Here is a 26,848-nt window from a genome sequence, read left to right on the forward strand (position 1 = left end):
GACCTCACTTCACCCGAATTACCTCCTTAAGGGGCCTATCTCCAAATACAGTCACACTGGGGCAGGGGTTCCACCCTGTGAATCTGGGGGAGCAAAATTCCATCCCCAGCATGGCTCTGGTTAAGGTCACTGCCAACCTGCACACTGCCAGGCCCACGGCCAGCTCTCAGACCACCCTGCTGGGGTCTCCGGACATTGAGAGAGCCCACTCACCTCCTCCAGGAAGCTCACCCTGCCTGTTCTCTGCCTCCCTCGCAGCTGCTCCTGCGCCTTCTTTCCTGATCTCTTCATTTCCCAGCCTGTAAACCCCGCCAGCCCCGGAGCTCAGCCCTGACCTCTTCCTCTTTGTCTATGCTTGTCCCGAGGTGGCCCCGTCAGGCCCATGGCTCCCAGCCCCACATCCCTGACACCTCCCACACTCTCGCCTCATCTCAGCCCAGCCAGCTGCCTCCGCCTCAGAGGCTCCACAGGCATTCTGTATTCAACCTGCCTGAAAGCATACTCCTGCCTTCCCCTCTCCTCCCCAACCTATTCTCCTGCCTCCTGGCGGTCAGTGCCATCCTTCCCGTAGCTCAGGACAAGACCCCCACCCTCATCCCTGGCGTCTCCCCTCCCTCACACCCAGCTCCATGTGTGAGCAACCCCTCTTGGCTCTGTCTTCAGAATCTTCACAGTCCAGTGCCTCTCGCCACTTCCTCCACGCCCCTTGGTCTAAGCACCATGGTCACTGTGTGACGGCAGGAGCCTGTCAGCCTCCCAGCTCCCACGCTGTGGCCTGCAGAATAATGTGCTCCCCATGCCCCCCAAAGACGTCCACATCCTGAGCCCTGGAACCTGTGACTATTGTTGCCTTCCACGACAGATGGGGCCATGCAGTTGTGATTGAACGAAGGCTCTTGAGGTGGGGCAATGGCCCTGGACTATCCAGGGGGCCCAGTGCAACCAGCAGAGTCCTTAGAGGGAGGCAGGAGGTCAAAGGCAGAAGGTGACGCAGTGATGGAACAGAGGAAGGAAAGGCAATGTAAGGAGGCCACGAGCCAAGGCCGCAGGAAGCTTCTAGCTGCTGGAGAAGACAGGGTTGCCTGTCCTCCTCCAGTGCCTGGGGAAGGAACACAGCCCCACTGAAACCTTTATTTGTGACTTCTGACCTCCAAAACAAAGAGAATAAATTTGTGTTAAGACACTAAGTGCAGTCATTTAAAATTTAAAAATTTATTTTATTTGTAGAGACAGGGTCTTGCTCTCTCATGCAGGCTGGACTGCAGTGGCGTGACCACTCACTGCAGCCTCAACCTCCTGGGCTCAGGCAATCAGCCCATCTCAGCCTCCCAAGCAGCTGGGACTACAGGTGCATGCCACCAAACCTGGATATATATATATATAATTTTTTTTTTTTTTTTTGGTAGAGATAGGGGTCTCACCATGTTGCCCAGGCTGGTCTTGAACTCCTGGGCTCAGCTGATTCTCCTGGCTCGGCCTCCTAAAGTGCTGGGATTACAGGCAGGAGCCACCATGCCCAGACAGTTCATGGTAATTTGCTGCAACCACAGGTAATTAATATACACCGTTAGCATGGTCCACAAGGCCCCACCCTGTGTGGCCCCTGTTAAACTTCTGACCTCTTCTCGTCCTTCACCACCTGACCATCCCCCTCCCCTCTGGGCCTTTGCACCTGCTATTCCTGCTTCCTGAGATGTCCTTCTCCCAGATTACCTGCCTTTCTTCAGCCAGATGTTACCTTCTTAGCGAGGCTTCCCTAGTCACCCTCTAAAGGGCAGCCCTGCCACTCCCTACACCCCTTCCCTGGCTTCATCTTTCTCCATGCATCACCCCATCTGCCATATTCCTCATCTGCCTTTTTCCTTCTATCAGAAGGTAGGTCCTAAGTGGATGCGGCATCTGTGTCACGCATTGCTGTGCCCTCAGTGCCTGGACTAAGCATCTGGCATGTTGTGAGCATTCCATAGATATTTGTTGGATGAATGAATGAGTGAATGAATGAATGAAATTTTACAGATGGGGAGACTAAGACCAGGGAACAGGAACCCCTTGCCTAAGTTAGGGTCAGCGCTAGTCCTGGTATCACACGAGGCATCTCCCGCATCTCACTGTCCAAAAACGCCTCCACTGGGCAGACCTGGGCACTTTTGAAAGGTTTATCCCTCAGGCCTGCCTCAATCTCAGTCCTGCCAGGTCATTCCATGATGACCCCAGGCAGGTGTCCTGCCCTCTTAGCATCTAGCGTCTGTGTCCTCATCTGTTAATGGATGGATGGTTGGATGGATGGATGGATGAACGTCCTTAGTTGGGAAAGGCTCAGCAGGTCAGAAGACTAGGAAGAAGGCCAGAGCCACGAGAGGGCTTGGGGAAGGAGAGGCAGCCAGGCACAGTGGGGCCAGGACACAGAGGGGCTGGACACAGCCAGGCACAGGGGCTGGGACACAGAGTCCAGTTCCAGGCAAGAGCTTGAAAAGCCATCAGGGGTTTATAGAGGGAACCGACCCAATCCTCCTTTCTAAGAGGGCTCTGCTGACATTGGACTGTGTGGGGCTGGGGCCAAGGTGCTGGGGATGAAGGTGAATGGGAGAGATTTGAGATGTGATTTGGGTAGAAAAGACAGGATTTACTGGAAAACAGAATATGAGGTGAGTGAGTGGGATTAAGGTGGGGGACTGAGGAGTCTGGAAGAGTGCCCAAGTGGGGAGTGCCAAGGACGGCAGGACTTTCCTGCATTTCTTAGGCACCTTTTAGGTAGAAGGGATGGAAACCCCTGTGCTTGCGCTAAGCAAGATGGGAAACCATATGGGCTCCTATGATGGAAAAATCTCGGGCTGCAGTGCTCCAGCGGTGACCCTGGGCCCAGCTCTCTCTCTACCTCCTCATTCTCTTTTTCTGCATTGGCATCATTCTCAGGTAGGCCACCCCATACAATGTCAAATGGCACCCACAGCACCCCACTGGCATCCTGTTAGGACAGAAAGAGGCTTTTTTCCTAATGTTTTCATAACCAAAGTGCTTCTCATTGGCCAAGCATGGGTCACATGCCCAAACCCAAACCAGTCACTGACACTGAGGAGCTGGAGGGCTCTGGTTGTTAAGGCTGGGCCCATGTGTCCATCCTTGAGCCATGTGGGTGGAGAGTAGGGGTGGTTCTCCCGAGGGAGATGAAGACAATGGAGAGGTGCCAGCCCCAGCGCCCTACAGGGCTGATATGCACAGGAGTCTCTGAGGTGAGGGCCTGGCGGAGAAGGTCTGGTACAGCGCCTGCACCATCTGCCTTAGTGGCCCAGCCTGCTCCCTTCCTAGTCCTGATCCAGTGGGCCTTGCCCCACACTCCCGCATGGGATGGCAGTGCCCAGCCCTGTGCCTCCAATCAGGGCAAGCTGCCACCACACTGAGCACCTGCCCCAGGTCCTACAATGCAAATCCCATGACTTACGGCCACTCAAAGCCACAAGTGCTGCCTGGCAGGGTCAGGGCTGAGGCTGGGGCTCCCACTTACTATCTCTCCCTACTTGGCTGCCCCCTAGCCTGCCTGCCTCACTGAGCCAGGGAGGTTGTGCCCAGTTTGAATGCAGTCCTCTAGGCTTCAGGACACCTAAGATCAGAGCTCAGCCCTCCATATTTCCCTGGGACCTGGAAAGGTGGGGCCACCCTACAGCTGCCCCCGAGGGACTGCAGATACCTGCTCAGTTTCTCTCTGGTGGCTGGTCTTGCTGTCTACTCTGTGGGATTTGGACTTTGGCTCAAACACCTCTATACCTTCTTCTCATGGTGGCAAGAGTGCTGCTGCAGTTCCAGCCTCACTCTCCCCTTGAAAGGCAGCAGGAAAGAGCGACAGCCTTCCCTGCGGCTCCCGCTCTGACTGGACCGCTTTAAGTCACATGCTCACTCCTGACCCTCTGTGGCCTATGAGTGCAGGAGGCTGCTTGGGCAGGCCTGAACTGCATGCTCCAATTCCAAAGCCCCATCGCGGGAGAGCTAAGGAGAATTCCCAAACCAAAGCCAGGGCTGTTGCTGCAAAAACGAGGCCTGGGTGCCGAGGACTCAGGAAACCTAAGGATCATCTTCAAATTATAAGTGAGGAGATGGCCGGGCATGGTGGCTCACACCAGCACTTTCAGAAGCTGAGGCGGGAGGACTGCTTGAGTCCAGGAGTTCAGGACCAGCCTGAGTAACATAGTGAGACCCTATCTCTACAAAACAAACAAACAAAATTAGCCGGGCATGGTAATGGGCGCCTGTGGTCCCAGCTACTCAGGAGGCTGAGAGGGGAGGATCACCTGAACCTGGGAAGTCGAGGCTGCAGTGAACTGTGATCGCACCACTGCACTCCAGCCTGGGCAACACAGTGAGACCCTGTCTCCAAAAAATAAAAATAAAATAAGTGGGGAAAGAGAGGCTGGGCCTTCTAGTGTCAAGGGCTGACATGTCGAGAGTGGGCCCCCAGGTACAGACAGCTCCCCAACCCAGGAACTAAGCCTTTCTCAGGTCTTTGAGCTTTTACAAATGACACAGGCCATAAGTCCATTTAAAAATCATTTTATTATTAACATCATCTTCCCATGTAGCCAAGTGTCTGTCATGTATAAGGAATGTCAGTAAATATTCCATTTGAAGCTTCTTTGTACATATTTCCCTCGATAAATAAACTCTGGATTCACATAAAAAAGTTAAACTTAAATAACTCATATTTCCTTCTCTTGTAACAGGCATATATTGGTAAAATATAAATATTCTTGGACTCAGGCTTTGCTCTAAGTGAGGACAGTCATTGATCACATGGTATAATTATTGACGGTAAAACCGAGAAATTGTCAGCTGGTTCCCGGCATGGACTAGCGCTGAGGTGGGAAACAGAAAGTTCACATTTGGTTTCTGGGCCAAGGTGGGACAGGAGGGGTGGTGGGGAGAAGAGGACAGTTGTTTTCTTTACAGCTCTGATAAAAATAATCTGTTCTGCCACTGAATTTTAACTTTGAATATATACTTCTACATTTGCTGATTAATTCCATAATCATTTTACTTAAAACTCAGATGTCGACTAACAAAATATGGCACATGATCCATTTTGAACAATGTCAATAGGTTCAGAAACTATCATTGGGCTGGCAAAAAACAACAAGAGAAACGCACGCGGCAGAGCAATGATTCGGGCTTGGTTTGGTTGGTTCACTGTGGCCCACTGAACACTCGTCCCTGGCCTCAGTGCGGCAGATTCATCCCCTTGGGGTGATGGGACAAGCCCTGGTGCCCGGCAGGGCCTCTGAGGCCTGAGCGGCAGGTGAGGCTGGCAGGCGCCTGCTCAGAGCACGCGGGGGATGATGGTGAAGGGCACGGCGGGGCTGCTGGCCTCCAGCTCCAAGGCTGTCAGGAAGCACTCCGTGGCCGCCGCGTCGTTGCCCTGAGCTTGGAGGACCTCGCCCAGCCCGTTCCAGACCTCGTGGGCTGTCGAGTTCACCTGCACCGCGTCGCGGAGGATCTTCTCTGCCAGACTGTAGCGGCCCAGCTGGTGAAGGATCAGGGCCTGGAGGGGTCAGAGAGAGAGAGAGAGAGACAGTCAGCCATGGAGGCTCCAGGAGCTCTGCGCTCCTACTTGTCCTTGAGTTTCCAGTCAGTTCCTTGGAGCCGGGAATGTATCGCCATTGGGCTGGGTCCATAGTAAGTTCTCAAGTACTTCCTGCGTTCAGGGACAACAGTCAAAATAGTCGCCGAGCTGACTAACATAAAATTGCTGATATTCAGCCATGTTTTGAATTTAAAAATGGCAACTTCATATGGTTCATCTGAAAACTTAAGAACCATGAATGAACCAATTGGAAGCCCGCAGTCTGCACTGACCCAGTGTGGCGTCAGCATGGGACGGGACTGTGGTTTTTTGTCTTTTGTTTTTTTTTTGAGACAGAGTCTCGCTCTGTCGCCCAGCCTGGAGTGCAGTGGTGCAATCTCGGCTCACTGCAAACTCTGCCTCCCAGGTTCACACCATTCTCCTGCCTCAGCCTCCTGACTAGCTGGGACTACAGGTGCCCACCACCACGCCTGGCTAATTTTTTGTATTTTTAGTAGAGACGGGGTTTCACTGTGTTAGCCAGGATGGTATTGTTCTCCTGACCTCGTGATCTGCCCGCCTTGGCTTCCCAGTGTTGGGATTACAGGCGCGAGCCACCGTGCCCGGCCTGTCATTTTTTTTTTTTTTTAAACTAAAGAAACATCACGGGTGGAATTATACTATCAAAATGATGATGACAGTTTTTAAATTGCTCACAGCCCCTTCCCTGAACAAAGGCCCTGACCTCACTGTCCCTGCTTGCCCAGGCTGTGCCCAGCTGTCATCTTTGTTCTCCTTGGTTGGGGTGTACACATTGGTCCTACCTATTTCATCATCATCACGTTTCCAAGCTGTGCACCTCTATAAGCGATGTGTGTACTTTCTCAACCTCTCCCTTGGGGGAGAGACATTTAGGTCACATCCAATCTCTTTGCTGTTCTGAATCGCACAGACATGAACATCTTTCCAGAAAGCGCCTCTTTGTTCTTTAGATCAGTGGATTTCCAATCTTTTTTGTATCCCTGAAAACCTTTGGTTAAATGAAATTTTACTGAGAACACGCACACAGTCTCTGTATAAACAGACAAAAGGAACAGCTGGGGGGGGGGGGGGCGGGGAGGGGAGTCCGGTGTCCCCCATGGGCTCCTTTTAGTGGCCCTGGAGGAGGTTCAGTGGAACAGGCTTGACAACTATTTGGAGGTCCTCCCCTTAGGGCAAATCTCCCCAAAGTAGGCTCACTGGGTAAGAGGATATGACTGTCTTTAGCATTCCCCAAACATTTTGCAAATTTTATCCCCAAAGGTTGCCTCACTTTTTCAGCTATCAGCAGTTTGTGTGGTCACCTGCCCCCTTCTATCATGACTCTCTTTCTGCTAATGTCATATGTGCAGAATGTCCCTCCTTGTTGAAATCTGTATTTCTTTAATAACCATTGAGGTTAAATATTTCCAATGCTTTTGTTTAGGAGCCTTTCATAAGATTGCTATTCATCTGCTACCATAATTTTCCAGCCTATTCTTTGACTTTTGAGATTCTTTTCTTTGAAAAGTTTTAAGTTGAAAAATTAAATTTGTTAATCTTTGATGATTTTTTTTTGCCACTTCAAAACTTAGAAAGTTATCCTTTCAAAGGGCAGATACGTGTTCAGTTCCATTTATTGTAATTTTCCGTCCTTTAAGTAGTTGACTACTGTATCTTGGCAGAGAGTGATGGAGTCCTCCTACTTTGCTAGACACAAAGTAGCTCATCCTCCCTCCCCTCACTCTTGTAAGACACTGCCTCCAACCTAGAGTGAATAATTACATGAAACAGGGGCCTTTCACTATTTTCCAACGAGCCACAAGATCGAACTTCTGCATCAGCACCACAGTTTTCATTTCTGTTACTCCCAAATCATGTTGTTGTTGTTGTTGTTGTTGTTGTTGTTGTTGTTGAGACAGAGTCTTGCTCTGTCGCCCAGGCTGGAGTGCAGTGGCGTGATCTCGGCTCATTGCAAGCTCCGTCTCCCGGGTTCACGCCATTCTCCTGCCTCAGCCTCCTGAGTAGCTGGGACTACAGGCGCCCGCCACCAGACCCGGCTAATTTTTTTTGTATTTTTTAGTAGAGATGGGGTTTCACCGTGTTAGCCGGGATGGTCTCGATCTCCTGACCTCGTGATCCACCCGCCTCGGTCTCCCAAAGTGCTGGGATTACAGGCGTGAGCTACCGCGACTGGCCCCAAATTATGTTTTAATAGGTAGAGTCAGAGCTTTCCCTCACTGCTCCTTGCTTTTAGTATGTTTCCTGACAATCTTACCCTGTACTATTTTCGAAGAATTTCAAAATCAGTTTCTTCACTCCCTTTAGAGGTCAAATTGCATTTGTGTTACCTCTCTTGGAGAGTGTGGAGAAGCCTGACATCTTTACAATGTCTAGTCTTCCCACTGAGGAAGGAGTTATGGCCCTCTGCTCTTTCAAATCTCATCTTGAATCTCCCAGTAAAGCCTTGCCCTCCCTTTAGGCAGTGTGAGCATGTCACTCACCAGGCAGCCCAGCCTGCTTGCAGGCCCCGGCTTCACCAATAGGCAAGGGGGCAGCAGGGTGGCTGTCAGGAGCAGAACCAGCCAGTGTGACGGCAGGAATGTGCTGCCTTGAAGTAGCATCCCAGGGCCTGAGAGACTACCTGGCTTCCATAAGCCCCCGACAAGAGAGCTGGGATGGCCACCCGGGAGGAGCACGTGGTTGGGGTGACAGCCAAGGAGACCCATGGCCGAGGGCAGTGTGTAGGCCCTGTGGAGGCTCAGAGTGGAAGGGGGAGGAAGGAGACCCCCAGCTCTGGGAGGAGGAGGCAGTTCAGGGAGCTCTCCTGGGTGAGGAGGAGGCGGAGGCCACGCTGCCTCGGGTAGAGAGGGTTAGGAACAGCAGACTTCAGGGTCAGCTCTACCTTCTCATGAACACAACAGAAGCACCTCATGTTTATGAATATCCAAACATGTGTCCATGCTGGAGCTCCTGCATAGGACCAGGTCCTTGGTGGCATCTGCCAGAGAAGGTTCCAGGGTGGCCAAACAGCTGAGGGTAGCTGGCCACTGCAGAGCCACACCTCCTGACTCCTAGTGGCTGCCTGAAGGGCTTCTGGGTGTGGAGTCCAGCTGGGGGCGGCAAATTAGCATGTCCAACTCCCAGGACGGTGCTCTGGACCACCTTGGACCTCCCTAACAGGGAATCTGACAACTCCACATCCTCGCTTCCCAACCTCAAAGGCCAGCAGAACAAATGGGAGGCCACCATCCAGGTTGTACTCAGTAGGACATGAGGCCGAATGAGATCCTGCCCCCTTTCTTTGAGGGGAGGTTATCGCCTGCGCTCACTCTAGAACATTCCAATGTAACCACAAGGGAAGGGAGGTTTCTGGGTAGCGGCTGTGAGCAGCAGCCTAGAGAGGTTACGGCAGGAGCTCATCACACGCCTTCCTGGCATGGCTTTCTTGGTGCACCAAGATACTGAACACACACAACAGGTTTCTGAGTGGCTCTCCCGGCAGGGAGACACGTGCTGCATGCTTCTGGCAAATAGGTGATGAGCGGCAAGCCACTGTGCTTACTTGGTTGCAGGTGGAGAATATAATTCAGGTCCCACTAGGCTCTGCCACTGTAGCATCAGCCCCGTGCTGTTTTCTTCCTCCAAGTGGAGGGTTTTTCCCCACCGGGCACCACACTAAGCACTCTAGCTAGCCCATCTCCTATGACTACTGCTTTAGATACAAGAAGATGCGGTTCAGAAAGGCCAAGTTCTCTCCCCAGGTCCCAGGGCCAATCAACATCGAACTGCAGCCTTGCCCAGGTCTGCTGGGTCCTGAAGCTGCCCATTCTTCCCACCTGGTCCACATTGCCTCTGTCGCTTTAAGGGGCAAGCCCTGGGCCAGCAAAGGAGAGCTCAATGGAGCTCTCTCGATGCAGGCCCCAGGGCACTCAGGCAATAACCCAGTTACATCCAAGCAACAGGAAAGGGGCATCTGCCACGCTGTGTCTTCCCGTTCATTTCTCTGACCACTAACTGCCGATTTGATTGCTCCTTCCCGTGTTATGATCGGGAAATTGCTCCTCTCCAAGGCACAGCTTCCCTCTGGCTCAGACCTGCATCTTAGAAGCATACTGTATATCTGCTTGTGGACTGGGAGGGCTCCTTGCCTCAGGCCAGCTGTGATCTTGAGGCTTGGGAAGGCTGCCAGAGGCAAAGGACTGGGCCATTCTGTCTGCCGGAAAGTGGATGAGTGAGACGTGGAGACCAGGAGGACCAGGGCCTTGGCCCAGTGGGACACAGAGGGCTCTGCTCTCAGCACCCTGCTGCAGTGGGGAGAACCCACCAGTCCCTTCCTGCTGGGATTAGAAAGTGGCAGGTCACTGAATCTGGCCAACTGTGGGGGCTGCAGGATATAGGGCAGGGGCATGTCTACCCACCCCCAAAAGTGCTGCAGAGAACCAGCCCCGAGGGGCTAATCTGAGCCAGCACCCTCCGTGTTGGCCACTGAGAGCCTCTGCAGTGCTCTGGTGTTCTAGGGTTCTTGCTGGCTTGGAAATTTCCAGCCCATATACCTGGACTTGTAGTCCTAACGTAGGAACTGCCATTTTCAGATGACCTCGAGGCTTCCTGAGCAATCTGTTCAGTGGAATTAATTCCTAAAGCTGGGAGCTGCTTAGGGAGACATCGCAGACTTGCCAGGGGCTGCCAGCTCAGGCTTGGCACAGGAATGAAAAATAGGCCTCTCCCCAGTGAGCCAGGAGCAGCTCAGAAATCAGCCCATGATGGGATCAACCAGAACAAGCTCCAGCTGCAGTCAGAGCCACTGCCTGGAGCCAGCACAGCTAGAGGACTGGCCAGAGGTGCGCTGGGACCTGGCTGTGTCTGGCTGTCAGGAGTGACACACCGCCCAAGCCCCACAGTGCTGGCCAGGGACCTTCCTTCCTTTCCCTTCCCTGGGCTCCATGTGCTCTTCTGCACTGCAGCCCTCATGTCCTTTGCAATTCTAGGGGCCCGGCTTGCTCTCTCCTCCAGAGATCAAAGGCCTAACTCCTGAGGCTGGCATGGGGCTGTTGTCAGCACCAGCTGGGTCCAGCCTTCCATGGGTTCAGCCAGGCTCGTCTGTCAGCCAACGTGTTTCTGCAGGACGCAGCCCCAGCCCCCTCCTGCCTCCCAGCTGCGGTCGGTCGGTCAGCCTGGGGCCTTCCTGCTAGAGCCCTTGTCCATCTGCCTGAGGCCATAATGCACCCCATTCCTGCAGAGCCAGGAAGCCACACTGCCCCCAACCAGCAGCGCTGCCCAGCAGCACACAGCTCCTGCTCCCAGCCATCAGCCTGCAGGAGGCAGATTCCGATAATGACATATTACCATATATAACCATATAACCTGCCACTCCCTGCCCCCACATCAAACCCAACAAAACCCACCAAGTGATTGCTTGGTGCTGGACAGAGTGGGTAAGCGCAGGCCTGCTCTCAAAGAGCTCGGGGTCCAGTGCAAATCACCAACAGCACTGAGCACTAAGGTCTCGTTCCATCCGCTCTCACCTCCAGGAGCCAGTGCTGCTGGGGCTTGAGTTTCACAGACCAGATGACCTGCCTACAACCCTTGTACAGGTGGCTAGCGGCAGTGCTGAGGCCTGCAGCTGTGCTGTATGTACCCTTGACACTGGGCCCTCTCCCCTCCCCTGTGTGTGGAGAGGACATGCACAGACTTCCACCTTCCCCAGCACTGGTGTTCCTGCAGCCACTGTGGGTTGGGAGCTGGCTGGGGCTGAGCTTCAGAGAGCTGGGAAATCACTGAGGAAGTAACTTATTAGTCCCTTTCTTCAGACACAGATGAAGGCTGCCTCCCAAGCTGGTAATTAACATAATCAGGTGTTTTGTACAAATAGGATCTTGATGATGCACCAAATTGGCAATAAGAGATTAAATTAAACCTGTTATTTCAAATGAGATGAAATGGACTTGGCCAGTTTCAGAGCAATTAGCATCTTCCTCGCTTTTGCCTTTTGTTGCGATAATTGCTGCCCAAGAGCTAAACTCCTTGCCAGACCCCGAGGGCGCCTGTGTCGCAGCCCCTGGAAGGGTCCTGTGTGCAAGGTTTCCTGCTGCAGCCTTGGTGCCGGAGGCCCTCAGCAGGGCAGGCCTGCACTGTCCTCTGAGGCAGAAGCCTGCAGGACAGAAGCCCCTTTGGAGGCTGGAAATGGTGGCTCACGCCTATGATCCCAGCACTTTTGGAGGCTGAGGCAAGTGGATCGCTTGAGCCCAGGAGTTCGAGACCAGCCTGGGCAACATGCGAAACTCCGTTGCTACTAAAAAAATACAAAACTTAGCTGGGTGTGCTGGTGCACACTGTGATCCCAGCTACTTGGGAGGCTGAGGTGGGAGGCTTGCTTGAGCCTCGGAGGCGGAGGTTGCAGTGAGCTATGATTGTGCCACTGCACTCCAGCCTGGGTGACAGAGACGAAAAAAAAAAAAAGCTCCTTTGGGAGATTTTGGATATCCCCATGGCACTCCGCAAAAGCAAAGTCAGCCCTTTGCTGGGTTCAAGAGCATGTCACAGACCACTGTCCCTCTAAGGGTACAGGTACAGGGAGATAACATCCCTGAAAGCATCCTTCCCAAGGAGAAGCCATTGCTGAGAAGAAGTCCTGTGGCCCAGCTCTGGGAGGGGGTCATTCGGTCTACCTGGTTGTCGCTTTTCCCCCCGCACAATGTTTTGGAAATCAAGCATTCAGCATCAGGGATGGAGGTGAACCACTCCGAGTGCTTTCTACGCCAGGGCCTGGCTGATGGGCAGGCTCCCCTGCCGGTAGTGCTGTCAGCTTCTCTGAGCAGCAGTGCAGTGTTAGCGCAGAGAGCAGCACGCTGCCCCTCGCCACATCACAGCCGGCCTGGATTCCACAGAGCCTGCTGGGCCACACCAGGGCCACTGATGGGTAGGACGTTTAGTGTCAGGGATGGTACTGGAGCACTTAAAGATCTTTCTGTTCTGCTCCTGAGTCAGAAACTCCACCATCACCCTTTGCAGGGGTTAGAGGTGGGCATGAGTGGCTTAAGGCAGTGTTGTCAGCTGGCTTCTCCAAAAACACAAGTAAACCTGGGAAGACAAATTCACGGGTCACCAGGCTGTATTAACTGTGCATGTGCAGGGCATTATGATCAATGTAGTGTATGTTTTGCTGACTGCAAAGTGCTTTTGACACCGTCCTGTGTGATGGGTGCCACATTAATTGAGGTGGCTTATCTCCAGCTCTGTCCCCCCACTAGGCTTTGCTGTGAGTGCCTGGAGGGCAGGGACTGGGTGAACCCTGGTCATCTCTGCACCTCCAGGCCTGACGCTGGGCAGGTGGCCAGTAACTTGGGGCAGAATGAACAAATAAGCAGACCCAGAAACTCGATGAGGGCAGCGTACTGTTTAAAGCTACCACGGACTGAGCGTGAGTCTGTCTGCCTGGTCCAGGGCCTGTGCTCTGACCCACCACGGCTTGCCATGGAGAGGGCAAAGGATTTTCTCAGCATCTGCAAGTCAGCAGCTCATGCAGCTAGTGGAGGTCAAACTTCACTGGTGGAGTGGGGCCCCTTCTTCTCCAGAGGTAGTGGGGCCCAAAGGCAAGGGCGGTGGGGGCTGAGGACCAGGATCAGCAGCTTTTCCCCTAGCTCAGCACATACCCGAGCTGCTGGCGCCACTTGAGCCGAGTGGGCGCCACCACGACTTTTGAACAAAGTCACACAGCCTCCTCATGGTGAGGTGTCAGGGACTGTGATGGCAGCTTCTGGGGTGGAAAGCCCATCTTCCCAGCTTTGTCTCCTCCCTTTGGGAAGATGACAGTGCTGCTGAGCTGGCTGTGGCCAGAGCTGCAGTTGTGCTGGCCACAGACGGTACCCTGGGGGCTCAGGGTGTAGGTGAGGCGTCTGAAAGGTGCTACAGGCCCTGGCTGCTGCTGGTGGCTTCTGCATGGAGGGACATGGCTGGCCACAGGGGAAGGACATGGTGCTCTCTGGGACAGCGGAGCATGGAGGTTGGGGGTGTGAATCCTAGGCTCACCCCAGCAGACTGGGCATGAATCCTAGCTCCACCGTTTACTTGGACAACTTACTCTGAGTGTCAGATGCTTTATCTGCATAATGGGGAGAAACACCAACCAACGGGGGAGTTAGTTGGACTAACTCGTTTAGTAAGGACTAAATGAGGTTGCGTGTTTGCAAGGCACTTAGCAGATCGCTCAGCACATTTGTACGCCTTCAGCGGGTGGCTGCTCTCAGCAATATTAGGATTATGGCTGTTCTCATTACCATTGTTAAACTAGAGACCATACGACTGAAGGAACAGACTCACTGAGCGATGAGATACCAAATCATAAACCAGACCTAAGACCACGCCAGGCAAAGCTTAAGTCACGTATCCCTGAAAGAATAAACTGCCTTCTAAGTGCCACAAGGTTTTTCTTTTTCTCTAGCAGCTAAACAAGCACTGGCCTCCAGATAAGCAATATTGAAACAATTGCAGCTCACCTACCACTAGACCCTAACCGAGCTCCCATCCCACAAGCTGCAACTGCAGCTTTGATTGGACAAGAGACCACCAACCACAGGCTGGTTCTGGCTGGTTTAGTAAGAGGCTGAGCACTGCGTGTCTTCCTGCCCCTGCCTCATCTGTTGATGTATAGGACCGAACCATAATGCATGTAAATGTTATGTCTCCACCCTAAAGTGAACATGGGACACATGTAATTTGCATATTTGCTTGTCACACACATGTACACATCCCCCTTTTGTGAATATTCATAGCTCCTCCTATAACCTGTTGAATATGTATACTTGGCCAACCAGTTCCACATAAATCCCTGTTCCATTCTCCCCTCTCTCAAAGTGCTTGTTTTTGGTCTGTGCCTGAGGCTACATTTCCCAGCCAGTCAAGATGGCCACCCTGTAGGCTGTGATGCTTTATAAGAAATGAAGTCTCTTCTGCAAATGTATGAACCTCCTGATTCCTCAGTTGACACTGTTAGTGACTCCGAGAGGAGGGGGGGCCCTTCTGTGATGCCAGTAGTTGGCTGACTTTTCACCTGCATCTGTCTCCCTCTTTAAGAGCAAGGACCGCCATGATTTGTCTTTGCGTGTATGGCACCTGGAGTGGGCCTGGTACAGAAGAGGCTCTCGGGGAATACTTGCTGGATAGAGGGAGGGATGGTGTGGGATGCTGTGGGGTGGTAGGGAAGGAGAAGTCCCAAAGAAAGCTCTGGTCTCAGGTCACCCTTGTCTATGCTCCCAAGTCAGGCCAGATACTCAAAGCTTCCTCTCCTTCCAGAAGCATTAGCGTGATGGTCTCTGGGGGATGAGAGCACCCCCTGGGAGAAGGTGTGCTGCTCCCAGCTGAGCCCAGTGGGCTGTATGGCCTCCCCTCGGGCTATTTGCTCATACAGCACAGATCTGACACCATTCGCTAAGAAAATCTCAGAACTCACCCACAGAGCCAACACTCTTACAGAGGAGAAAACAGAGGGCCAGAGAGAACAGCCTTGCTCAAGGCCTTGACCCTGCTGGACACAGAGCGGAGCTAGATGGTAGGTTCCTGAAGGGCTGGGTCGGGAGAGCCTGGTGCAGAGCCTGGCCCAGGGTCAGCCTCCAAGTTTTAGACTCTGATTCCAGTGCTCCGACTCTGCCCTTGACCCCAGCTGCTTTCTGCTTGTCCTGTCAGGGGCTGTGTCCACGGCAGACTAGGCTTTTTGGAAGCCCACCAGGGTTTCTTTCCTAAGCGCGGGTTCCCTGACCTGAGGAAAATGGGGACCTCACAAGAGCTCCGGCCCCTTCCCAAAAGCTGTAGCACTGCTGGTCTGGCCGTCTGCATTCACTGAAACGTAGGCATGAAATGAGAAACACCAGCACACGTGAGTCACCACTTCTCGGGAATTTGCATTTTCCTTCTAGAGGATGCCATTGATCAGAGAGAAGCAGGGTGGCAGCGGTGGTGCTTTCAAAAATATTTTTCTTTTAAATCAGAATATAAATAGACTGCAAACCAGAACCACTCTGAGAAGCCCACAGGAGACTGGTTTTGAAAGGGTTTCCTTGGAGCAGCTCGGGAACACAGAGCCCAGGGCTGCCCCTGCCTCCTTTCCTCCCAGGCGGTCCTTTCTTCTCTGGCAAGTGTCAGTGGCACTGTCAGTTCTGAGTACGAGCATTTTGTGGGCGCAGCTGAGGGGGCAGCCCTGAGCCCCACCCCGCTTTCCAACAATGCCTTGAAAAGGAACTGAAAACACGCGTAGGTGGGGTGGGGGTTGTGCCAGCTTTTCCACCTGGATTCTAGAAGCTCTGGGTGAGGCCTGGTGTCTGTGGGGCTCTGTTTTGCTTCATTTCTGGTTGTTCTGAGCGCTTAGAAATGGTACCGGTTTGCCAGGGGGCCAAGTGTGTGTGTCTTGGCTAATGACACCAGCCGGAAGGCTCGCCTTCCCAGACCAGAAGCTCCACAGGGGCCAGGTCCCGGTGTTCTGGCTGAGGGGAGGCGTCCCCAGCCCCACAGCCCCACACCTCCTGCACACCTCTGCCCATCAGAGCTCCACTGTGGGGTGGGACCCAACGCTGCCAATCACTCAGTCCCTCACCGGGCCAGTCGAGAGCAAGTTGAAGGACCTTCTGGGTGCCAGGCAGGCCTGCCTTCCTCTCAGCTGGTCACAAGTTCTGGGCAGGGGCAGGTGTGGGGCTGGTTTACTCATTTGGCCCATTTTACTCAGCACCAACCCAGTTTCCCCGAAGGCCAACCCCAGGTCTTCCTGACAGCCTGCGCCTATGTAAGCCTCATACACAGCAGGTGGCCGGGGCCTGCACGCGGCCCTCTCCCCAGTGACGTGATGGCTGCCACTGTCACTGGGTGGCCTCCAATCCTGTCCACCCCCAGGCTCTCAGGTGGGGACAGAACATTCGTGTGGCCACTTCACCTCCAGAGCCACAAAGGCCACTGACGTGCTGGTCCAGGAACCCACACAGAAGGGCAGTGCAGGAGGAGGGAAGGCACCTGCAGTGCAGCTCCCAGGGACATGCTGCCTTAAGCAGGGTATCCTTCTGAGAGAGACCAGCTCAGATGAAGGAGGAGAGCTCCAGAGGACATGAGTGAGAGCCCAGCCCCCAGGCCGGACACGTTTTCCCATCTACCGTGGGCCTGGGGTCGGACACGGAAGGCACATCTCCTCCAGTCCCTGTGGCTCCCACCTCCCTGCTAGAATGTCAGAACCGAAACTCGGAGTGGCTGCCTCCTCACTCCCTTCAAGTTAGCCAAACAAATGCCCCCAGTTACCGGCAGCCAGTCCCAGTCAGACATAGGGGTGTGGAGCCCCAAAGAAAAGACTGAGGCCCAAAGAACCTAACGAAGGGGGGTGATGCTTTTGTCTGGGGCAGGGACAGGGGCTGTGGTCTGGGCATAGGCCAGATGCCCCAGGGTGCTCCTCCTCAGGGAGCGTGTGGAGTATTCCAGGAGGGAGCAGCGGAGACCCCCAGCATGCCCTCTCAGAGCACTGGGGGGACCACGGGCTGCAGCACAGCCGGAGGCAGCCCCGGGCGCAGCCCCTCTGCTCACTCGGGACAGCTGATGGCGGCAGGGGCTGCGCTCTCATGGGGCCCCTTTTCCAGGTCAGACATTTTATCTGGAGAAATGTGCCTTCTGGGGTTCACGCCTTTCCAGCATTGAACTCAACTCAGAAGGAAACAATGCTTTTTTTTTTTTTTTTTTTTTCCAAAAAATCTCTTATTTTTCTAAGCCAACAGTCAACCAGCTATGGAAGCAGAACTCCTCAGGGTTTGGGGGGTGCCTGGGCCTCAGCTCTCCAACGCACAGCCCCTGCTGCTTTCCCTGATGGGCAGCGCTCCCTCCAGGGACCAGGAGCTTGTGACTTCCCTGGGCAGCCCACACCATGAGTGGACAATCTGAACTGTTGGTTAAATGTGGAGCCCTCACTGTCCTTTTCATCGAGTCCCCATGCTTTGAAGTTCTCTGAGTCCTCTGGAACCACGTGGAAAAGCCCCCTTCTCTTTGCACCTGATGGGCCTTCAGGATAGGAAGAGCTTTCGGAACAGCGCATGCTCCCTCTCTGGGGTCTTGGAATGGCGGCTTCAGACTTCCCGCCCACTTTCCCCACCTCCCTGAATTCTGCTGCTTAACATAGCTCCTTGAAGAAGACCTGGCCATGGGTCCAAATGAAGGCTCTATTAAGCCCCAGGAAAATATGAGCATGGCTTTGACTTTTGTCTTCTTTTTAAAGCATCTGACTGGCAGAATCTCATAAAGCTGCTTTCTTCCAGGATGATTTGGAATATTCTGGAGGAGCTTATTCTGCAATTAGCAGTGCAAAGTAATGGGCTCTCAGGCAGTAGACGCCAGCAGCTAGGGTACCAGCAGCCTAAGGGCCAGAAGCCAAAGGGCTTGATCAACCTTGTGTGAATCTCACAGAGCTGGCCCCCAATTTCCCCTTGGCCTAATTTCTTTGAAACTGGGTGCTTCAGCATTGGTGCTGAAATATCCACAGGCTGTGGTGGCTTTTAGACTAAAGAACAGTTGCTTTAGTCCCCCACCTACTCTGCAGCAGGTGTCCAGAGGGTGGTCAGGGTGGCAGTGAGCAGGGCATGAGAACATCCCCCAAAGGACCAGCCCTCCTATTTGACAGGGGAGCAAACCGAGGCCCAGAGAGGGTACATGTCCTGCCAAGAGCACAGAAGTGAGTAAGGAACAGCACCCGGGTGTTCGGGTTCCGGGGGTGGGGCTCTGTTCGCTTTGCTCCAACCAAAGCCATTTCTAGTTCTTTCCTCCCCTCTACAAACATTCGTTGAGCATCTGTGGGTGTTCTGGCACCAGTGTCCCGGCGCTGTGCCAGGTGTGGGGAACTCAGTGGCACAGGCTGCCACTCTGGCCACGCTCCTGCCCTCGCTCAAGGCTTGGGACTGGAGGGGCTGGTTTGCTGTGGGTCCTGCCCCAGAACCTCAGTCATTCACGTGTGTAATCCCAGCATCTGCCACAGAGCAAGGCCTATTGGAAGGAGGATGAGGGAGGACATTCCAAAAGAGACAATACAATGCTCTCCCTACAAAACAAAGAAGAAGGGGGAAGCTCAGGGTCAGGGTGGTCGTTCATGGCCACACAGCTGAAGAGGAGGAGGTGAAACTTCAAATAGGATCTGATGTTTCTGCTCCAAAAGCTTCCTGTGAACAGAGGTCTGACCCTGCGCGTCTGATTGTTCCTGGAGTGGATCGACTCGGTGATCACACCTGAATGATCTGGGCAGGCTCCTAGCTCTCGACAGCCCTGCCTGGAAGGTCTTAGCGGTGACAGGGTACCTCACTCCAGGTCAGGAGAAGGAGGGCAAGTACCGGGTTCAGTTACCAAGCCAGGTAGACGTGGGGTGTCAGAACCCAGGTTTTGTGAGGACCCGCTCAGGGCTCTCTGCTCCATGGCAGACTACTGAGATCTCTAGAGAGGGGAACAGGCATTTAGGGACCAGGAAACACATTCCAGGGTCCTTCCCTGATGATCAGCTGACTCTGGACCCCGCGGCTCAGCACTCCCTACACCAGCCTGCGGGAGAAGCTCCGGGGAACACGAGAGTGATGCAGCCGACTTCCCTGCTGTTCTCTGTCACTCTGCCCAGCACTGCAGGCCTTTCCTCCACCTGGTGGCTGCCAGATTCCGGGTGAGCCAGACCACAGGCTCTTAAGACCCAGGTGACATAAGAGGACCTAGGGAAGGGGGGGTGTTTGATGGGGATGTCTACCTCTGGGTGGCCCGAAGAATGGCTGCTCTATCTCGTGTCTGCTGAGGGGTCCAGGAGGGTAATCTAAAAAGCAGTCCCTTCACAGTCTGGATTCTGCTGGGAGGACAGGATGGCATAGGGACAGCACAGTTCCCTTCCCTGCAACCTGCACCAGCGCCATTCTGCCTACTATGTCTCCAGACCAGCCGCCTAACCCAGAGTCCTTTTCCTTGCCCTTGGGATTAATGGTGTGGTGATTTTGCGAGTCAGGAAAGAGAGGGAGAAATGGCTGTAAGAACAGAAGGATGACTTGACCTCAACATCAATCATCTCTCAGCTCCTCTCTGACTTCAGCCCTGGAGAGACCAAGGGAGGCATCTGCCTTCTCCTTGGAAAAGAGCATGAAGGCAAGCTGAGAGCTGCCTCTGCCTAGCCCTGGGAGTGGAATCACTTGGTCACCCTTGTGTCCACGCACCTGGGTGCTGCTGCGGGCAGGGTCGCCGGGGACCCGTCAGGGGAGGGTGATGGGGAATCCCAGTGCCTCGGGGTCCACGTGAGCTCCCTGCCAGCTGCAGCCTAAGGCATAGCACTCACCAATTCAGCCAACACACTCACAGAAGCGCCAGCACAATCACCTCCGGCGCGCTGCGTGGTGCACTGACCTAATTGAAAAAGTGTCAGGCCAGCAAGTCCCATGTAACATCAAAGGACAGTCAGTGAGAAAGGAAGGCCAGGTCCACTGGCTGCAGCACAGGCTGGGTGGTGGCCCTGTGGGGGTGGAGAGGAGACACGAGGAAGCCTTGGGGTCCCCAGCAATATGTGGGGACACCAGGCATCCCCCCTAGCCTGAAGCCTGGGCAGTCCTTGGTAACATCAGAGTCTCCAGCCTCCCCTCCCCCATCTGCCGTTTAAATGACATGCTTTGAGGCAGTGAGTTTTAGCTGAGGCTGGCCGGAACGTGGCGGTAGCTGTCCGCTCATAGGAGGGAGGAAGCTTGGGTCCTGCTGCTGGGGGGCCTGCTGCACGCCAGCCAGTGTCTTCTGTGGGTGCTAACATGGCCCCTCTTGCTGGTACTTTTCCACTGGTAATGGGCAACAGACTCCTGTTCACTTATTTCTACATTTCCCTGGTTGACTTATTTATTTATTTTTACCTATCTTCCCCAACAACAAGTCAGGCAGAGACCAACAGCACAGAGCAGCCTGGAAGGCGGCACTCCCCCATGGCCCGGCTGATCCTCGTGGTGGAAAGTTTGGTGCTAATCACCCACTAGAGACCCCTCCTGCCCTCTGGGGAAGCCAGTGCCCCTGCACACTGGGGAAGGTGGCCCTGTGCCCCAGGCCACGTGCGCCAGGCCAGGGAGATGCAGGCGTCAGGGACACTCTGCGGAAACTTGGCCTGACTGAGGCACAGGCTTCCCCTGGGGTCCTGGGACCACTGCCTCCACAGGGGAGAATAGCAGGCCCAGGCAGAGGCTGAGCTCCCCCAGAAGCCAGGGGAGGGGAGACACGGGCAGGGGTATGACCGCAGGGCTCTGGTGGGGGAAGTGTCAGACCTGGAAGTGTTGGAGGGTCTCCATGGTCAGAAAGCCATTCCCATGTGGCCACTGCAGTGCTACACGGGGAGGCTTCCTGGGAGTCCCAGGGCCTGAGATGGGGGTCCTAGAAACTCTGACCCCATTCCTTCCCAAAGACCCTGACAGAGCCTCATCTGCCCTCTGCTTCCACCTGTCCTCAGGTGGGGCGGGGCAGGGGTCATCCCTTTGCAAGGGGCTCACTGTACTCAGGGCTGACCTTTTATCACTGAACACTGGCAGCTAAGGCCTGTCCCCAGTTATCTCAGCAAGAGGGCTGAAGGCATGCTCCTGCTGCAGGAGAGCAGGGCTGGGAGAAGTCACGGGGCAGAGGGCCACGCTCCCACACCTGCTGTGTGACCTCCATCAACTGCCACTTAGGCAGAGGCTTCTCTCTCAGCCTCAGGGTTCTAATCAAGAAAATGAAGCAGTGAATTCTAGGGTTTCATCTCCAGCTGAAAATTCTAGGGTTTGATGAAATCTTCCACCCAAGGAATATTTTTTGGAGCACCTACTATATCCTCAGTGTGTATCTGTTCTTCTAGGATTTGAGTGGCAGTGGCCAACGCAGCCAGGGAGGGCTTCCTGGAGGAGGGTCCTTGGCAATTCAGCCTGCAGGAGCAGAGGCCTGGCTGGAGTCCCCACCTCCAGCAGCAACACTGAGCTCAAACAAATGGCAGCCCTGGAACCCCATTCCCCGCCTATGCTTGGGGGGAGAGGGGGAAGCGCCCCTGCTCTGGTGCTGCCTGGGGCGTGGGGCACTGAGCAGTGCAGTCCAACTTTCTCCCTGACTCTCTAAAGGCAGGCAGCAGATTGGAGTGGTGACAGAGGATGGGCTAGTGGGGAGTTCTGGAAGGCAACTGGATTTACAGGAAACTCTGGAAAGCTCAAAAACACCAATGGTGCAGAGGAGAAGAGCTGCCAGGCTCCTGAAGACAGGGGCTCATCGCTGCATTTCCTGATACCTGTGTGGTCCTGAGGACCCAGCAGACATTCAATAAGTGTCGTTGGCTGAAAGTCACTGCAGTCCCCGGCACGTTCTTGGTATACCGTCGGCACTCGATAGATGACTATGGAAGGGGTATTATCTCCCAGCTCTGGTGCAGTCGCACCTGCTGTCCAGCTCAGGGTCCACTTGGGAAGGCCAGCCTCCGTGCCAGGGTGCCCCTCTGGCCTGGCATGGCTCCCTGGGTAGGGGATGGCAGGTGGTCCTCAGCAAGGCTGCCAGACCCTGACCGTGAAGGCTGCCTGGGGATGTAAGCCCTGTGTAGATCTCCATGGAGAGTGCCAGCTACACAAACAGCTGCCAGGACAACCCCTGGCCAAAGCCCGAGCTTCAACAGACAGGGTCTGAGAGGATGGGCTCTGCTTTGGGGCTGCCCCCGCCAAGCCCACCCTGGGCGCTGCTGGGCAGCAGCTGGAGAGGAACTGTTTTTTCCACAGCCCTGTGTGACACAAATCCGGTAGGGCCGGATGATGCACTACCTGTCACGGCGAGTCCGGTCATTTTGGCGAGTGGCTTCCCCCATCACTGCCAGGGTTTGGCATTCACTATTTTTCCATTTTTAAATAGGAACAAACAGAAATGATAAGACACCTTCTGATGAAGGGAGGCCTGGAACTGATAGGCCTTGGAAAACTTTTTTCCACAAATAACAAGAGAATTCACAACCCCAAAGGGCGGGGGGCCTCCCCGGCCGCTCGCCTCTGCTCTGCCGGCCTCCGTTCACACCGTGGGGCGATTCTAGTGCATTAGCGCTGACGAACAGTGGTTAGTGAGGAAAACAGACCGTGGGGCGATTCTAGTGCATTAGCGCTGACGAACAGTGGTTAGTGAGGAAAACAGAAACGGGCAGCTTGCCAGAAACGGGGACCTTCACTCCTGGAGTTTTTTACAGAATTTCTCCCCAGGGTCCTAGGGCTTGACCCCAAACTCAGGCCCAGGGCTGGAGCAGAGGAGACAGTGGACAGCCAGGGAATACTGTAGGGGAGCAACTGCTGCCTGGGAAACTGCATGGGGCACGGAAATGATGTTTGGGTGATGGCAGAGACCCAGCCTGGCACCTTCTTTCCTCACACAACTAAGCTCCTATCAGTTACCACTTCAATATGGAATAATTCAGTATCAAGAATAGAGCCATTTCCTTAAACTCTCCACTCAGCTGTGATGGGCAGGGCACAGTGATGTGACCGCTTACCCAGGCCGGGCAAACGCGGAGCTTGGAGGATCCACCTGGCCACCTGCCATGTATGGGTCAGTTAACAAGGAGCCTCTCCAGCCTCCTCAGAAGCCAGAAGCCCTTGCAGGGGTTCACAAAACGGGTCCAGGGGCGGGGACTAAACAATGACTTGAGGGAGACCAGGAAATTGGAAGAGTAAAAGCAACAGCACATATTGCTTCTGCAGTGTTCACAGGAGTCTTCGCAAATGTAGTGGTGGCTCCGTGCCCAGGGGGCCACAGAGGTGGCTGCTTACAGCCAGAGGGGACTGGCGGGGCAGCTCTGGCTTCTCAGGAGCTGAGATCAGCCTCCCTGCAACCCACCTGGGCACCCCCTTGCTCTCAGATTGGGACACTAGGTGGAAAAGTAGGCCCTTTCCTTCTCTAGAGAACAGGGAAGGGGCAGATGTGTTACAAGGCCCTGAAGCCCATCCTGCATGGACTCGCGGTGGGAGCTTCTGTGCTACACACACGATTCTCACAGCCACTCTGTTTTGGGAGAAGGGAAAGCACAGAAGACTAACAGCTGCCAGGGACATCCTATGTGCTGGGCAGGTGCTAAGAACCTGTTGAACCCATATGACAGCACTGCTAGGTTGGAATTCACTTCTGTATTACAGAGGTTAAATCACACGGCCACATGGCCAAGGTCCTACAAACTGCCAGCATATGGCAGAGCTAGAATTCAAACAAGGGGCTCTTTTGCTCCACAATGCATGCTCCCCCATCATGCTACCCTTCCTGCCACTATCCTGGGCAATTCCAGGGCTCATTCCTTCCCCCTTGGCCCCTGTCTAGCAGATCTGTCTCCCTCTGGAATGGCAGACAACCTCCAGATCTGTGCCGTGAGCACCATGCGCCTCAGGAGCCCCGGGTCAGGGCCATTTGGCACTGTTCTTCTCTGCCAATGTCTAGTGCTCTCCTGACTCTGCTCCTGTCTCCTCTGCCTGCCTTCCCCCCATCATAGTTCAAACCATCTGAGTCCAGCGGTGTCAGCAAACTGCCTCTCTGAAAGAGAAAAAAGCCTTGATCTGTGGCGCTTGCCAATTTCCATGGTATAAACACTTCCACCATGGCCGATTCCACGCTACTGATGTGATGTCATTGTGGGTGGAGCCGGGGAGAGGTGACAGGAAGGGACAGACTGGCTCCAGCTGCACTGCATGCGCTTGTGAACCAGCAGGACCTTCAAGAGGCCCTGGCACTAGAGCAGAGACCACACAGGAGACACAGGTGACACTAGATGTCGCAAAACACACTGGTCCCAACATACAAAGCACACTGTCGTCTTGATGGTTGAGGGGAGCAACACAAAAATACTATACTATCCTCCTTAGTGTTGAGGATTCAGAAAGGGACAAGAGATACATTTTCTTCTATCACAGAACAACAGAACGAGGAGAGGCTCAAAGCATCATTGAAACATCCTCGGAACACTTCCCACATCTAGAAAAATGAGAAGGCTCTGTCTCCTCCCATTCAGGCTCCAAACGGTGGCTCAGCAACACAGCCTTCTGAGCTTGATTTCCCTACAGCCAATTTCCTTGTAAACTGGGCTGTGTCCATGTCATACTTACTGGTGGGTATGTGGGCGTCTGAGCGGCAGGAGGGGTGGCGGTGGGGGCTGCTGTCGGCAGCGAGGGTGAGATTCTAGCTGGCTTTCTTTAATCATTGCAAAGGCAGAAGCAGATTTGTCACCTTTGTGTAACAGACCAGGCAGCAGGTAAAGAACTTAACAGCTCGTGGGAGTTCTAATTAGAGAGCCAATTATAACTCAATTGACCTGCCTTGCTTTGAAAGGCCTGGAAAAATGCATGTTGTCCTCAGGAAGAGGCAGCTTTTGCTTCTAGTTTGTTCTGGGAGATCCCCGCAGGGATCGCTCACTTGCGCTTTGGTTCTGGCCCCATGCATCTGTGTGGTGCGGGGTGCCCTGATGTAGAGAACGAGAGAGAGCCTGCAGGGACGCTGATCCCTGCGGGGAGGGGTAATTTCCTGCAGTGGGTGTGCTTCGCTCCTCTGTTTATGCAGAAAGACGTAGCCTCACATCCCACTGGCTCCCCCGAGGGGCTGGGCCGGCAGCTTCTGCCTCACTCGGAAGGTCACTGGCCAGCATTCAACTGGATTTAATCAAGACTGAACTGGCAAGGGTGGACCCCAGGTGTACTATACATGCGTGCACGTGTGTGTGCACATCCAAGACTCCTTTCAGGAGCAGTCACTGTTGTTATGGGCTTGAGGTCACCCACTGTCCCCTGAGGGATGGACACCTGGCAAGAGAATCAGGTCTCAAACAGGCATAAAGAGAGGACACTTCACGTTTCTCCTGAGAACCAAGGCGTGGCATTTGTTGTTAGACACCACTGAAGTCCCTCTGGCTCACACATGTTATCACAGCTAATTTTATACAGAGGGAAAAACTGAGGCCCAGAGACTCGATATGACTTGCCCAAGGGCCCCAGCTCCTCCCTGTGGAAGCCCATCTCTAATTCAAGCCACTTCTGCTCCTGACACTTACCCAAGAGTGACTTTGCTGAGACCCTTCCTGTGCACGGTGGCTTGGCGGACATCACATCAACCATGGCAGGGAACAGGGCTGGCTACAGCCCTAAGCTGAGAGCAGAGTGGGGCTGTGGAAACAGGAGGGCTGGTGAGACTGGCAGAGCCAGTCCCAAATGCTTGCTATAGCTGGGATTAGCGAGGTGGATTGAAAAAACTGTGTGAACATCAGAACCTCCCTGTCCTCAGAAGCCTCATTTCCCTCCTGCTCCCCAAATGTGGGGGCTCCTTGGGCTCTGTCCTAGTCCCTTTCTCTTTCCTACTCTCTGGAATTTATATCTTAGGCAGTCTCATCTCCTCCCATAGCTTTCGGTACCATGTACCAACTGCTGCTGCCCCCAAAACCATTGCCCCAGCCTGGCCATGCCCCAACCTCCAGACCTACCCAGCCACATGGCTGGAAGAGGCAACCCTTCCAGGAAAAACTCCAGTCAGCCCGCCTCCACACAGCCAACCAGACTTGCCATCACCCTTCGCTCCATACCTGCCCCTCCCTCTGTGTCCCCCACGTTGGTGAAGGCATCTTATCCATCCAGGCTCCTGAACCATGTGCCTGAGTCAGCCTCAAACCCTCTGGTTCCCTCACCAACCCTTTTGAAGTCTCCTTTTTCAATACTCCCACCTTGGGCTGTCAACGTGTTATGATAAGCTGAGTCCAGACCTCTGTGTCTCTTTCCACCTAACATATCCTCCACAGCTTCCAGAGCAATCTCTCTAAAATGCAGACCTGATCATGTTCACTCACTTGTTTAAACTGTATCTTGAAAAAGTTCCAGCCTGCAGAAAAGCAGCTAACATAATGAACATCTCTAGACCTACCACCTACATTTAACAACAGTTCATCTTTTCCATATCTGCTTCATCTGTTGGGGGCAAGGGCTAGTATTTTAAAGTAAATTGCAGGCACTGTGACATTTTACCCCTAAATACTTCAGGACGAATCTCTAAAAAATAAGGACATTTCCTTATATAACCACGTAACCATATCCTACCTAACAAAATGAACAGTACCTCCATTCCATCATCCACTAGCCTTTCCACACTCACACTTGCCCAAATGTCCCATACACACCTCCAAAAGCTGGCTTATTACCTATGTCAACTCCACCTGTCTTCCCACTTGTGGGAAAGTCTACGCCTCTACTCAGCTGCCAGCACTTGGCCCACAAACCACGAGCACAGACCCGCACCCCCCCACCCCCACCCCCGCCCCCA

General features: G+C 54.0%; 1 protein-coding gene across 9 annotated transcripts in view; it reads right to left on the reverse strand.

The window, feature by feature from the left end:
* Positions 1 to 4,526: 4,526 nt before the first annotated feature.
* Positions 4,527 to 26,848, reverse strand: part of TTC7B (tetratricopeptide repeat domain 7B) — a 258,957-nt gene continuing 236,635 nt past the window's right edge. For all 9 annotated transcript variants that reach the window (XM_017882311.1, XM_017882310.1, XM_017882309.1 and 6 more), the window contains one exon: positions 4,527 to 5,527. In XM_017882311.1, coding sequence (XP_017737800.1) covers positions 5,220 to 5,527 — 308 coding nt within the window. In that variant the 3' untranslated portion in view covers positions 4,527 to 5,219. The remainder of the gene's footprint in view (positions 5,528 to 26,848) is intronic.

This window comes from Rhinopithecus bieti, unplaced genomic scaffold (assembly GCF_001698545.2).
Source record: "Rhinopithecus bieti isolate Rb0 unplaced genomic scaffold, ASM169854v2 scaffold_12086, whole genome shotgun sequence".
NCBI lineage: Eukaryota > Metazoa > Chordata > Mammalia > Primates > Cercopithecidae > Rhinopithecus > Rhinopithecus bieti.